Source organism: Emiliania huxleyi (assembly GCF_000372725.1).
Source record: "Emiliania huxleyi CCMP1516 unplaced genomic scaffold EMIHUscaffold_274, whole genome shotgun sequence".
Taxonomy (NCBI): domain Eukaryota; phylum Haptophyta; order Isochrysidales; family Noelaerhabdaceae; genus Emiliania; species Emiliania huxleyi.
In genome coordinates, this window is record NW_005199975.1 from 2,430 (window position 1) to 14,753 (window position 12,324).

Genomic DNA, 12,324 nt, shown 5'->3' on the forward strand with positions numbered 1-12,324 from the left:
GAACGTGCGACAAACTCCCAACATCGCAGTGCATGATCGATGAGTGTACGGCATGATGACCCTCCGGCGAGCGCGTCCTCGACGGAAGCTCCCAAGCTCCACCCGACAGTCGGCAGGATGGTGGCCACGCGCTTCTTCTGAGCAGCTCGCGCTATGAGCGCTCGGCCGCCTCCGCCGCCATCCTGGCGGCAGTCGCCCTGGCCCTCGCAGCGACTGCAGCAGCACGCCTCGTCTTTGTGGCGGCCCTCGCCTCCTCGAGCGCCGTCTCCCTCCTCTCCAGCGCTGCGGTGGCCTCCTCCAACGCCGCCCTGGCCGCCCCCTCCGCCGCCTTGGACTCCGCCTGTGCAGCCTCGGCCTCCGCCTCCGCCGCCTCCGCCGCCGCCTCGGCCTCGTCCTCCGCCTCCGCCTCCTCCTCCGCCTCGTCCTCCGCAGCGTCCAAGCGCGCAGCTTCGGCCACCTCTGCCGACGCCGCTGCCTGGCTCTCCGCCGTGATGCCGAGCCGCATCCTCTCCTCGGTGAGCGTCTCGAGAAGCAGGAGAAGCCTCGCCTCCTCGGCCTTCTTCGCCGCCTCGGCTGCGTCTGCCTCCGACGGCGCCTCGGCAACCTCCTCGGGCTCCTGCGACGGCCCAGCCCCGCCCGCCCCGCCGCCCTTATTCTTCTTCTTCTTGCCCTTCTTGCCCTTGGCGCGCTTCTCCGCCTCGACCTCGGCCAGCAGCTCCTCGGCGTGCCGCGCCGCCTCCTTCTCCTCCGCCGCCCTCTGCGCCGCCCTCTCCGCCGCGCCCGCGGCCCACGCCGCCTCCTCCGCCGCCTTCTCCGCCGTCTTCTCCGCCGCCGCATGCTCTGCGAGGGCGCGCACGCACTCAGTGTGGCCCTGCTTCTTGGCCCACTGCAGCGCGGTCTTGCCACTCGTAGTGCACAGCGTCACGTCTGCGCCCGCCCGCAGCAAGCAGAGGAGGGCGGCGGGGTGGCCGTGGTAAGCGGCGAGAATCAGTGCGGTGCTGCCGTCTCTGCACTGCAGGTCGATCTCCGCGCCGTGCCGCAACGCCAACTCGACCAGCTTCTCGCGGCCAGACGTGGCGGCGCCCATCAGCGCGGTGGCGCCACTGCTGGCCTGCATCAAGACATCCGCGCCGCGCTGGAGCAGCGCCTCGGCCAGCCCCTCGTGGCCATGGGCCATTGCGACCATCAGCAGCGTCACGCCGCTCTCAGGCCAGTCCGAAAAGATGCACTGGAACGTCGCGTCGACCCGCCCGCCGCCGTCGAGCCACGCCAGCACAACCGCCTCATCGCCTCGCCCAGCCGCTCGCTGGATCTCCGCTGGCACCGCACCGCCGCTCGGCTCAGCCTCCGCGCCGCCCTCGCCGCTCGAAGCAGAGGCCGCGGCACTCGCACCCACCGCCGCGCCTGCGCCGCCTGCCTCAGCCGACGCTGCCATGCTCCGGCCCGCAGCCACCTCGCCGAGGTACATCTTGAAGGCCTCGACGCACTCGGCGTGGCCCTCCTCCTTGGCCCACTGCAGCGCCGTCTTGCCCTCCACATCGCGCAACGTCATGTCTGCGCCCGCCCGCAGAAGGCGGAGCACGACGGCGGGGCGGTTGTGCACTGCGGCCTGCATCAGTGCGGTGCCACCGTTTATCTTGTTCTGCAGGTCGATCTCCGCGCCACGCCGTAGCAGCAAATCGACCACCCGCTCTTTGCCGCCCTGGGCAGCCGCTGCCAGCGCCGCCCACGCGGAGTCCTGTGGGTTCATCTCCGCTCCGTGCTTTAGCAGCACGTCCACCATCCGCTCGCGGCCGCAGTAGGCTGCAGTGCTGAGTGCAGTGTTGCCGCGACTGTTCTGCAGGTTGATGTCGGTGCCACGCTTCAGCAGGAGCTCGACAATCTGCACGTGCCCGTTCTGTGCGGCGATCATCAGCAGGGTGCGTGGAACCGGAATGCCGACCTCAGAGGGTCGCTCAGCGAGAGTGTCGGCCTTCCCGCCTTCATTCAGCCACAATCGCACTGGTCCCACGCGGCCGTCCGTAGCCGCCTTCAGGACGTTATTTGGGACTTCGCCGCCCGGCGCGCTGTCAGCAGACGGCGGCGGCGGCGGCGTGCGGCGCGGTGCGTTGGCGCGGGAGCGCGAGGCGGGCATACAACACATGCCGTCTTGGCCGCTGCCGGTGCGATTTCTTTTTGTGCCGTGAAAGGGAAGGTAAAAAACTCACGAGCAGCTCGCTAGGAGCGCTGGGCCGCCTGCGCTGCCATTCTGGCGGCAGTCCTGCGCCCTGGCCCTCACTGACACTCGCAGCGACTGCAGCAAGCAGTCCCACCCAGCAGCACGCCTGGCCTCGCCTGCCTCTGTCGCGCCCTCACACTCGACAACGTCTAACCCCCCCCCCCCCCCCCTGCTAACCACTCAGCGGTGGACAGTGCCCTCTATGTCAGGCTGAGGCTCATCGCTTTAGCCTTGTAATCCGTGTGCGTGCGCGTCAGCCTTTCGTTGCCCCGTAGTCTCCAAAGCCCGTATGCTCCGTACATGAGTCTCGGCCTTACTTCGGCGGGCGGTATTTCTGGATTCGTCGCGTAAGGAGGTTCAAGACGCCGGCCTGTTCCAGGACGGCCGTAGCCGTGTGGTTCGTGACGAAGGCGTTGTAGGTCAGCGCCTGGCAGTCGGCGAGGAGCGCCGGGTCGCTCATGAAGCGGTTGACAATACGCGGGAGGTCAGCAGGCGTGGGCGCAAAGTGGACGATGCCGGCCCAGTAATGCTGGTCGAGTGGGTGCGAGTCCTGGGCGACGATACAAGCGCGGTTTGAGGCGAGCACAGCGCCGCGAAACGCTTCGAAGGGGCATAGGTTGCCTTGTGGCACGCGATGAAAGACGAGCTGGAGCGGGTGCGTCGTGAGAAATTGTCGCATGTCGGCCCACGTCTGCAGCTCCGCCTGTGTCACGTTGTGCCAGAGCGGCGCGGTGGTTTGGGCGTACGTTTTAGGTGGCGGCCGGGTGCCCACGACCCCCACGCCTCGCCTGGTCGCCTGCACGCCGAGATCAAAATCGGGGACGTAGCTGGGAGGGACGTGTCGCAGCGTCAGCTGAACGTGCGGCCGGAGCCACTCCAGGTTCGCCAGCGAGTAATCCCAGAGCTCCGAGGCGTTGTACAGCTCTTTTGTTGCGAGAATGTGTTTGTTGTGAGCGAGTGGTTGCCTGTTGTAGAGCACTCCCAGTGGTTCGCTCTGGTAGAGCACGAGGTGGGCGCCCTTGGCGACGGCACGCGAAACAATCTCGCGCGTCCCCGGCACTGCGTTCCAATAGCCGAAGAGCACGACAACCGGGCTGCCGTGCCTAACGACCTCGGCGACGATGTCGTTCCGTGTTCGCGATGCGTCCGTGTACGCGACGGAGTAGTTCCGTCGTGACAACGCCGAGGCGATGGTCATAAGCACTGGGAGGTAGCGCCACTCCTCCCAATTTCTGTGGTGCGGCGCCCACCACAGCCATACGTCGACGGGAGCCCCCACAAGACGGTACGGCCAGTCGACATGGATATTGTCGATAGGGTTCGCCATCAGTGATGACCTCGCACAAGTCCATCGGGTGCCCTCCCAGCACGCGCCGACAACGGCGTTCGCCGTGGGCACCAGGTTGGGACCTTTGGGGTGCGGCATGCCGGCTTCCATCGCCATGTCGTTCGCATCGTGCGCGGCTCGATCGGGCGTGGGCGTTGCTGGGGCTGGAACGGGCGTGCCCTTAGGGCGGCCGTTCCTGTAGATGACGGCGTGTGACAGGAGAGGGAGCAGCGACGCCGACATCTCGCGGAGCAGAACTTGCCGAAAACGGAGCAGAACTTCCTGCTTGAGTGTTGAGAATTTAAACAAAAGAACTCTCTCTCACAGCAGACAGGCTCGACACAGGTGCGTGTTGAGAAACCGCCATGGTCGGCCATGGGGCGGCTTGAAGTTGAAGAGAGTGCCGCCAAGCGCAGGGGGGGATAGTAGGGGACTTGAGGGGTCGCCGGTTTTGCTAGGTCACGTCGGCGCAGGTAGGGGGGGCTCGTGGCGTGTGGAGTTTTGACACGTTTGACAGGGGGGAGGGGGCAGCGACAGTCGTGTGTTTTGACTCATCGTTTTGGTCAACGAGGCACATCGCTCCGTCCGGTCCAACCGTCGACACACACGGCTCAGGGGAGGGGGGCACTCGTGGCGGGTCGAGTTTTGACAAGTTTAATTTTGGTCTCGCGAGAGGGCAGAGGACATGGGACCTCAACGGCGTGCGGTTTTGACATGTTTGACCATTCACATATGGACGATGGAGCAACACACACAGCACGACAGTCGTGGCGCAAGGCCCTTTCCACCAGCTCCTCCCGTGGAAGCAACACCCTCGCCAGGTAGAGCTCTACCTCAGAGCACAGCGGTATGCACAGCCACCGCCGCTGGGATTGAATTAGTACCTACTGTAAATCCGTTGCAGAAGTCTTCTAGGGTCTGAACCTGCGCCGACTCCAGAGACGCCAAGTACTCAGACGCCATCACCTGCACAGTTGCATCTTCGGACGGAAGCAGCGACTGGATGCTCTTCTTCAAGTGTGCACCCACTTTGGCAACCGAGGAAAGACGTCAGTGCCCACATCCTTCAGCTCAGTGAGCGCGCGCACGCGGAGAGCGACGGAACCCTCGAGCTGAATCATCCAGCCCTTGAGCAGGTTGCAGTACCATTTGAAGACAACCTTCGTAAAATCCTCGAAAGATGCCCTCTTCTTTGTACACTTAAAGGTTACAGACGTCCCGACGCGACGTGCAGCTTCAGAAGCATATATCGTGGCGTTGCGTTTCCAGCGCAGAAGTAGCGTCAGCAGCGCTCGCAAGAACACACCGATAGGACCACGATTGGTTTCCGTGAGAGAATCAGATGCTTGCCTCACAAACTTGTCACAAAATAGGAGAGTTGAGAAACGCTCCGTGTCGCTCGACGAAGGAGAACGCCTGGAGCGCGTCCGCAGAGGACCGTGATGCTATCTGCAGGCATGCCTCCACGAAGTGGCTCATGCGGTCATTCAGAATGTCGGCCTCTCCGATGAAAGTCAGAAGATGCCCCGCTTCTCCTATTTGTGCCTGATCGAGGAAGTGCAGGCGTGCGACAGCAGATGTAAAGGATCGCCTTTCGAAGAATGCGAGCAGCTCGCACGCGGTTGTTCGCATCCCATGCGAGCAACATTCAGCCCTGGCAAGCGCAACAGCATTACACCAAGACATGAGGTAAACGAGTACTTCAGGCGGCAGCAGCGCCACCATAGAGCGCGAGGGCGGCAGCCATGAGGACAAGCGCCTCCACTCCAATGACATTTCGTGTCCAACGAAAGATCGTCCGCAGCGCCACACGTCGTTCGCGTGCAGCATCTCCACCTGCTCGTACTCTTCGTTGTTGTCCTTGCCGAACACGTACGCCATCGGACTCTCCGTCCCACCCCGCCATAACCCGGCCCCCACCGCGATAGTTTGCGTGTGCGTGGAGTGTGCCTGTGTGCGGTGTGTGCGGGTCCGACCGCCCGGGCACTCTGGGACACGGTGAGCACCGCCAGAGTGCTGCCTCCGTGTGCCCATACGCTGCCCACACGGCCGCCCGGGCGTCGACTCTCACACGGGAGAGCGCTCCACGCTAGCAACCCGACTGGCTCCTTTTCCATCTTCAGGCGCCCAGACGAGGGCACATGGCTTTTTGGGGTTAGAGATCATGTGCCCATAGCTGCCCTACTGCCCCGAGTCAACCGCTTTGAAGAGCTCCTGTCTTGGGCTGAGGAGCGCGCCGCTGCCAACGGCATCATTCTGCCCTACCAGCAGCCCGGGTTCAAGCCTGAATCAGTGATGCCGCCGGTTCGCACCCCGGCCGCCGCCGCTAGCTCGGCCGCCGCCGCTAGCTCCAGCTCAGATGATCCTCTAGATCTCCCCCCTCTAACCGCTGATGGGCCGGTGTCGATGCAGCTTCCTGAGCCTGAAGGCGAGGAGGAGCTTAGCTTTATGGACTCGGTGTTCTGTGACCCCCCGCCTGAGGACGGTGACTGACTTCTAGCTGTGTGTATCGCGCGCCTTGCGGGGCTGTCGCGGTGTGTGCGTTAATACCGCGCAAAAGGGCTTTACCCGCGCAGACGCAATTACTCTGCCGCGGTTCCCCTTTTGCGCAGCAACACCTTAAACTTTTCAGGCCCTCCAAATTCGGGTCGGAGCGTAGCGGAGTGGGCCCCGAGTTTGAAAAGGGCGACGGACGCTTGCGTCCTAGCCTCCAACAACGCCTCCCCGGCGCAGAGGGGCCCCCGGAGGGATGCACAACCGACCCACGCCACGCCGCTTGCGGCGGTCCTCTTCCCAGCTCCGCTGAGGGCCCGCGCGTTATTCAGCCATCGCCGGAGGCATCGCCCACATGCTCGTCGGCAATCCGCTGCAAGGCGCCACAAGTATTCCGCCGCCACGCCTCTGCAGGCCGCTGTGCAGCAGCAGTAGCATAGAGAGCGGCGGGCAGTCGGAAGAGGAGCGGTTTAAGCGGCCCCAAGACTCCTCGCTGCAGTCGATCCTTCGCTCGGTGCCGCTTGCGCGCCGTGGTGTCGAGTATGTCGCCCCGCTGGCATCGCGCGGCGAGTTTGGCCGATCCGTTGCGCACTCCCCGCTGCTACTGCCGCCGCCCAGTCGCGTGCTCGAGCTCTCTGCCGGGTCGACGGCCGCTTGGAGCAGCCGGGTCCACGCCGCCGACAGCAGCGACGGTAGCATGCTCGTGGTGGCGGCTGACCTCACCCCGCCGGCCGACGCCGCGGAGGGCGGACCACTGCCCTGCAGTCGACAGACTGCATGCCGGTCCTCCGAACCATCTCTTTCCCCACAGGCGCCTGCCTCGCTATCGACAAGCATCAGGCGTGAACAGCGTCCATCCCCTGCAGCTGTGATCAGGCGTCACCTGCCTCGCTGCCGACAACGCTCGCCTCGCCGACTGCGCACGCCTGCAGCACCTCGCTCCCTTCGACGTCGTGTTCGGCGGTGCTCGAGCCGCCCGCCGCCCACCCCCGCTCGCGAGGGAATGACAAGTCTACTCAGCTCCTCAGGCCACATGCTCTGCACATGCCGCTGGCCATCGAGGCCCTTCGCATTCTGCCGCGCCGCCGCCGCTACAACCGCCGCCGCCGCCTCCTCGCCGCCGCCGCTTGGCGAAGAGGCGACCCTGCAGCCTGCCGCCGCCACACTGCAGCCTGCCGCCGCCCAGCGGGCCGCCCGCACTTGCGGAGGAATAGCCCTCGACGCGGAGGAGGTGGACGGCTTCGTGGATGGCCTGAGGCCGCTGCTGGGCAGGCGAGGCGCCGTGTCTCTTGCACATCAACTTGCCCCTTCCTATTTGTTGAGTGGTGGCAGGCGAGGCGTCGCCGTGTTCGACCACGAGGGGGGGTGGCCTTGGGGGCTGGAGGCGCTGCTGCGGCGAGCGGCGAGCGAGAGGGGCCCTCTTCCGCCTCCACGCGCCGGGGCCTTGCCCGGACACGTCCCGAGCCCGTCTGCAGGCGAGGAGGCGAGGCCTCTTCTTCTACGTGCGGCGAGGCCCTCTCTTCACCAACTTCGACTACGTCCTCTCCGCCCGCCCGCTGTTCGACGACGTGAGCGAGATGCGGCCGAGATGCGGCCGAGATGCGGCCGAGATGCGGCCGAGATGCGGCCGAGATGCGGGCCGAGATGCGGCCGCTGCCTGGCGAGCTTGATGGAGGGAGACCACCCAACGGCCAGGTGAGCGGAGACCCGCTGCAGCGCGACGCGCGGGCGGTCGCCTGGGCCTTCCTCTCCTTCGCGCCCGCCGTCGCGCTCCTCGCCGCCTCCTTCCGGGCAGGCGCGCTGCCGCAAGAGCTCGCCCCGCACCTCGAGGCGGCGAGGCGAGGCGCGGCTCTCGCCCTGGCGGTGAGGCTACTCCTCCCCTTTGCTGACGTTCTCACCTCGAGGGACCTCGTGCTCGCCCTCGGCCTCGCGCGGCCGCCGCCTCCGGCTCCGCCCCCGCCGCCGGCGCCGCGCCGCCGCGCCCGCGGGCGCGGTTGGTGAGGTTCGGTGTTTTATAAGCCTGGGGGGGTGTACAACAGACACGTTTGGACATGGATACTTACGCGAGACCAGCACGCGAAAGGAATGGCGCGTATTTCGTTTGCACTTTTCTTCACTGTACTCGCGCGACTCGCGACTCGCGACCTCACGCGGCGTCCTCGTACATACTGCCCATCTGCTGGCTGAGGTCCCCCTCGGACAAGCCCGTGCCGTCGAGCAAACCCGTGCCCGCCGGCTCGGCGGGCACTGAGGCGCGCGACGGCGCCCCCCCCCCCTTGACAGCAGCGGCCACCTGCCCCTCCGGCCGCCGTTGCTGGGCTGCGAACGCGGAGGCCTCTTCCCCTCCCCCACCACCGCCCTGCTGCGGCTGCGGCTGCGGCGGCTGCGGCTGCTGCGGCTGCTGCGGCTGCTGTTGCTGCAGTCGCGCGATCAGGTCCGCCTTGACTCCGCCCAAGGGCAAGCTCCGCGCCCGCAGCAGCTCCTTGAGCTCGGGCACCTTGAGCGCCGCCAGCTGCTGTGACGGCAGCTGCTCCGACGGCACCCCCTCCCCCGGCTGCTCTGGCTGCTCTATCTGCGGCGACTGCTGCGCCGGCCTGCTCGGCGTTGCCTCTGTCGATCGCGCCGCCTCTGCGGCGGCGCGAGTCTGCCCCGACACGCCCCGCCCCTCTCCCTCTGCCCTAACCTCGGGGGCGGGGCGGGGCGCGAGGTCGTAGCGAAGGATGCGGAGCGAGTCGCCCGCCTGCTCGACGGGCGTGCGGGACGAGGCTCGCAGCCGCAGGTGGCGGGTCAGCTCGCGGCTGCCGGAGAGAAGGTGCGCCGCCGCCCGCCCCTCCCTCCCCTCCCGCTTGAGCCACTCGCCCAGCACCGCCCAAGAGTCCGCCGCGCCGTCTGCGTCGAGCCTCCCCCCCCAGGGGGGGTTCGAGACCACGAGCGACGGCGCGTGCGGCGGGACGTACTCAGAGCAGCACCCGTGCGAAAAGTCAATCAGCGCCTCGACGCCGGCCGCAGCAGCGGAGCGGCGGGCGAGCGCCAACGCGCCCGGGTGGACCTCGTTCGCCATGATCGGCGCCGGCGCCGCGTCTCTCCTCACCGCCCTCGCCTCCGCCACCGCCTCCTCCCACGCCTCCTCCCACGCCGCCGCGTGCCTCCCGCCACCCCACTTGACCAGCGGCGGCGGCGAGGCGCGGAGCAAGCCGGGAGCAGTGCGGGTGGCGATGAGGGCGGCCTCGACGAGCAGCGTGCCGGAGCCGCACATCGGGTCGCAGAGGGGGGAGGTGCCGTCGTATCCCGCGTGCAGCAGCATCGCCGCCGCAAGAGACTCCTTCATCGCAGCCTTGTGCACCGCCTCGCCGCTGCGGTAGCCGCGCCGGTGCAGCGAGCCGGCGCCGGACAGGACGCGGTACAGCCGCGCCTCGCCGCGGTGCACGTGCAAGTGGAGCGGCACGTCCGGCTCAGCGCGGTCCACCGAAGGGCGCCAGCCGCGCTCCTCTCGCAGCGCGTCGCAGGCCGCATTCTTGACTGTCAGCGCCGAGAAGTGCGTGTGCGTCAGCGGCTCCCCCCCTCCCCCCTCCTCGCCGCCGCCCGCCCTCCGCCCGCTTCCGCCCTCGAGGCGGCGGCGGGCGGCGGCGGCCGTGTCCGCGTCCCGCGGCTCGCCGCACTGGTAGCACTCGTCCTTGGACGCAAAGACGAGGGCGTTGCACGAGCAGCACACCCAGTCGCCAGCCCGCATCTTGCCGCTGGCCCTCGCGCGGTCGAGAGAGAGGACCGCGCCAACAGAGAGGGTCTGCTGCTCGGACGCCACGACCTCGCTCCAGCGGACGGCGCGCGCAAAGTCGTACAGGGACGCCTGCGTGTGGACGGCCTCTCGCCGCTCGAGCAGCTCCATCACGCGCAGGGCGGTGCGGCTCCACAGCACCGCGCGGGCGCCGACCTCGGGCCCGCCCTCGAAGTGGACGCCGAGCCGGCCGCACGAGACAGCAGACGCGCCGATCTCAGGCGAGGACAGCTCGGCGGCGAGGACAGGCTCGAGGCCTCCGAGCGTGGTCGCAAAGTAGGTGGACGGGCGCGGAGCGGCGCTCAGGGCGGCGCTCAGGTGGGAGAGCGCGAGCAGCATACAGGCACACACCGGCTTCCGCCTGGGCGTGCTGCTTGGCTCGCGAGAAAATAAAAAATGGAAATCCAAGTGCTCCAAATTTTTCTTGTATGCCGCGAGGGGGGCGGAGTTGCGCCGAAAGGCGAAAGAAGCCGCGAGAACAAGGGATCGGCAGGCGGCGGCGGCGTCGCAGAACGAGGCAGATAGGAGAGCGACGCGACAGTCGACAGAGGAGGAAGGAAGCGACACAACAGTAGAGAGGTCGACTGTCTCGCGGCGCGGCGGCCCCACGAGAAGCAGTCAGGAGACTATGACGTGCCAAACTTGCACAACGGGAGTTGGGGAAGCGTGACGTGCCCAAGATGTCCAATATTAGGGGTCTGGGTGTCAACGACGCGCCACTGCGCAGGGTGTGGGAATATAGGGATATGGGGACACGGCGGACTATTCATCACTCTGGAATGAGAGAGAGAGAGAGCGAGGGAAGGAGAGAGAGAGAAGGAGAATAATAGGTGAAGCCTCTCGATGTAGGTCAGGCCACCGGTCCTCATGGGCGTCCTCGTGCCTCACCTCCTGCGACACGCGTGCTAGAGCTGAAAGCCTAGAGGGGTACCCTAAGCTTGCCCGCAACCCGATCCCGATGATCTGGCCCGCTGGGTGTGCTCCTTTTAATTAGGATTTACATTTAGCCCCCTGGGCCCTGGCCCTGGATCCTGGATGTGTGACTGTGAGGCTGTGATGACTGCACTCCAAGTGCTCCAAGAAAAACTCTAGAATTCACCGCGTAGCGAATAGACACAGACATATCACATATCAGTCACATCAAAACCCGCACTGGTGGCATGAGCTCCGCCGGCCATATGCCTCTATGGAAGACTCTATCCGACTCGGTCCAATCTCCTAACCAGCACACACACACCCCGCCCGCCCTCACACGTCCGTCGCCTGGCTGACGGCACGGATCTCGTCCTGCAGCGCCTTGAGGTTCTCCTTGACGCTCCGGATCTCCGCCTGGATCTCCTCGAGCCGCTGCCCCGTGCTCTGCCGCGCCGCGAGCCCCTCCCCTCCTCCCTCGCCGCCGGCCTGCGCCGCCTCTCCCACCTGCGCGGGCGCGTCTTGCACCAACAGCGCCTCCGCCTCGGAGGCGCCGACGGCAGACGCGTCGATGGCAGCGGGGGACGCCGGCGCGGGCGCCGTCGGCGCAACCGCCCTCGCCTCCGCCGCCGCCGCCTCTGCTGCCGCGGCGACGACGGGCGGCGGCGGTTGCTGCTGCTGCTGCTGCGCAAGCGGCGCCTCTGCCGCCGCCACCGCCTCTGCCGCCGCCGCCGCGCCGGCACGCGCCTCGGCGAGGCGCGCCAGCATCGACTCTGCCTCCGCTTCTGTGCTCGCCGCCTAGAAGGGAGGCTTCCGAGAAAGGCTCGGCCGACGGGCGCCCACAGGACTGGGACCCTCCCGCCTCGCCGCCGGCCGCCGCTGCAAACGCCACCGCGGCCCGCTCCCCCTCCTTGGCCTCTGCGAGCGCGCCCTCCGCCGCCTGCGCCACGTCCGCAGGCACCTAAAGGAAGGGGGAGGCCCGAGACGGCTCCCAAATCGCCTCCCCCCGCCTCCTGCAGCCTCGCGGCGCGGGCACCGCAGCGGCGAATGCGCCGCGGGGCGGCGCCGCGTCCGGCGCCTACAGGACGGCTCCGAGAAGGGTCGCGGGAGGGGCCTGCGAGGCGCGCGCCGCGGCGGCGGTGCAGCCGGCGGAGGGACGTACGTCGGGTCCTCCTGCGAAGGGGCGGGCTCGACGCTCGGTGGCTCGACCCTCGGTGAGGGCGCGAGTCTCATCCCGCGGCTGCTGGGCTAGAGACTCGAAGGGGGGGCTCTCTCACTGCTCTCTCAGCGCTCGCTGCGTCTCTCCTGCACAAGGAACGAGTCGAGCCGCGCCACCGCCCGGACCAGCTCCTGCCGCAGCACCTGCCGTTGGGGAAGGGGGGAGAGGTGCCGAGGAAACGTCGCGGAAGCGGCCCTGAACGCCAGCCACAGCGCCTCGGCGCCCGCCCTCGACGTCGCGCGGATCGCCTTGCCGACGACGGGCGCCGCCGCCTGCACCGTCCCGTCCACCACCGGCGCCGCCGCCTCGACCACCGCCCTCACCTGCCCAGGGCCAGGAGGAGGGCTGAGGAGGAAGGCTGCGGAGGGGGGGGGGGGGGG

The 12,324-nt window shown here is 67.5% G+C and overlaps 4 protein-coding genes across 4 annotated transcripts in view; all 4 read right to left on the reverse strand.

The window, feature by feature from the left end:
- Positions 1-151: 151 nt before the first annotated feature.
- EMIHUDRAFT_115965 (hypothetical protein) lies at positions 152-3,416 on the reverse strand (the record flags this gene model as incomplete). The annotated part of the gene is made up of 2 exons (XM_005776675.1): positions 152-757; positions 2,601-3,416. The coding sequence occupies 2 exons, from the start codon at positions 3,414-3,416 to the stop codon at positions 152-154; spliced, it is 1,422 nt and encodes a 473-aa protein (XP_005776732.1).
- A 5,326-nt stretch (positions 3,417-8,742) lies between these two features.
- EMIHUDRAFT_74188 (hypothetical protein) lies at positions 8,743-10,152 on the reverse strand (the record flags this gene model as incomplete). Its single annotated transcript, XM_005776676.1, has 2 exons — positions 8,743-9,606; positions 9,805-10,152. Coding segments are annotated over 2 exons (1,212 nt in total), but the record flags the coding sequence as incomplete, so codon positions are not given.
- A 909-nt stretch (positions 10,153-11,061) lies between these two features.
- On the reverse strand, positions 11,062-11,958 carry EMIHUDRAFT_238636 (hypothetical protein; the record flags this gene model as incomplete). Its single annotated transcript, XM_005776677.1, has 3 exons — positions 11,062-11,268; positions 11,618-11,686; positions 11,884-11,958. The coding sequence occupies 3 exons, from the start codon at positions 11,956-11,958 to the stop codon at positions 11,062-11,064; spliced, it is 351 nt and encodes a 116-aa protein (XP_005776734.1).
- Positions 11,959-12,243: 285 nt separating this feature from the next.
- Positions 12,244-12,324, reverse strand: part of EMIHUDRAFT_457779 (hypothetical protein) — a gene marked incomplete at both ends in the record, with an annotated part of 1,603 nt that continues 1,522 nt past the window's right edge. Inside the window, one exon of the mRNA XM_005776678.1 lies at positions 12,244-12,267. Coding sequence (XP_005776735.1) covers positions 12,244-12,267 — 24 coding nt within the window. The remainder of the gene's footprint in view (positions 12,268-12,324) is intronic.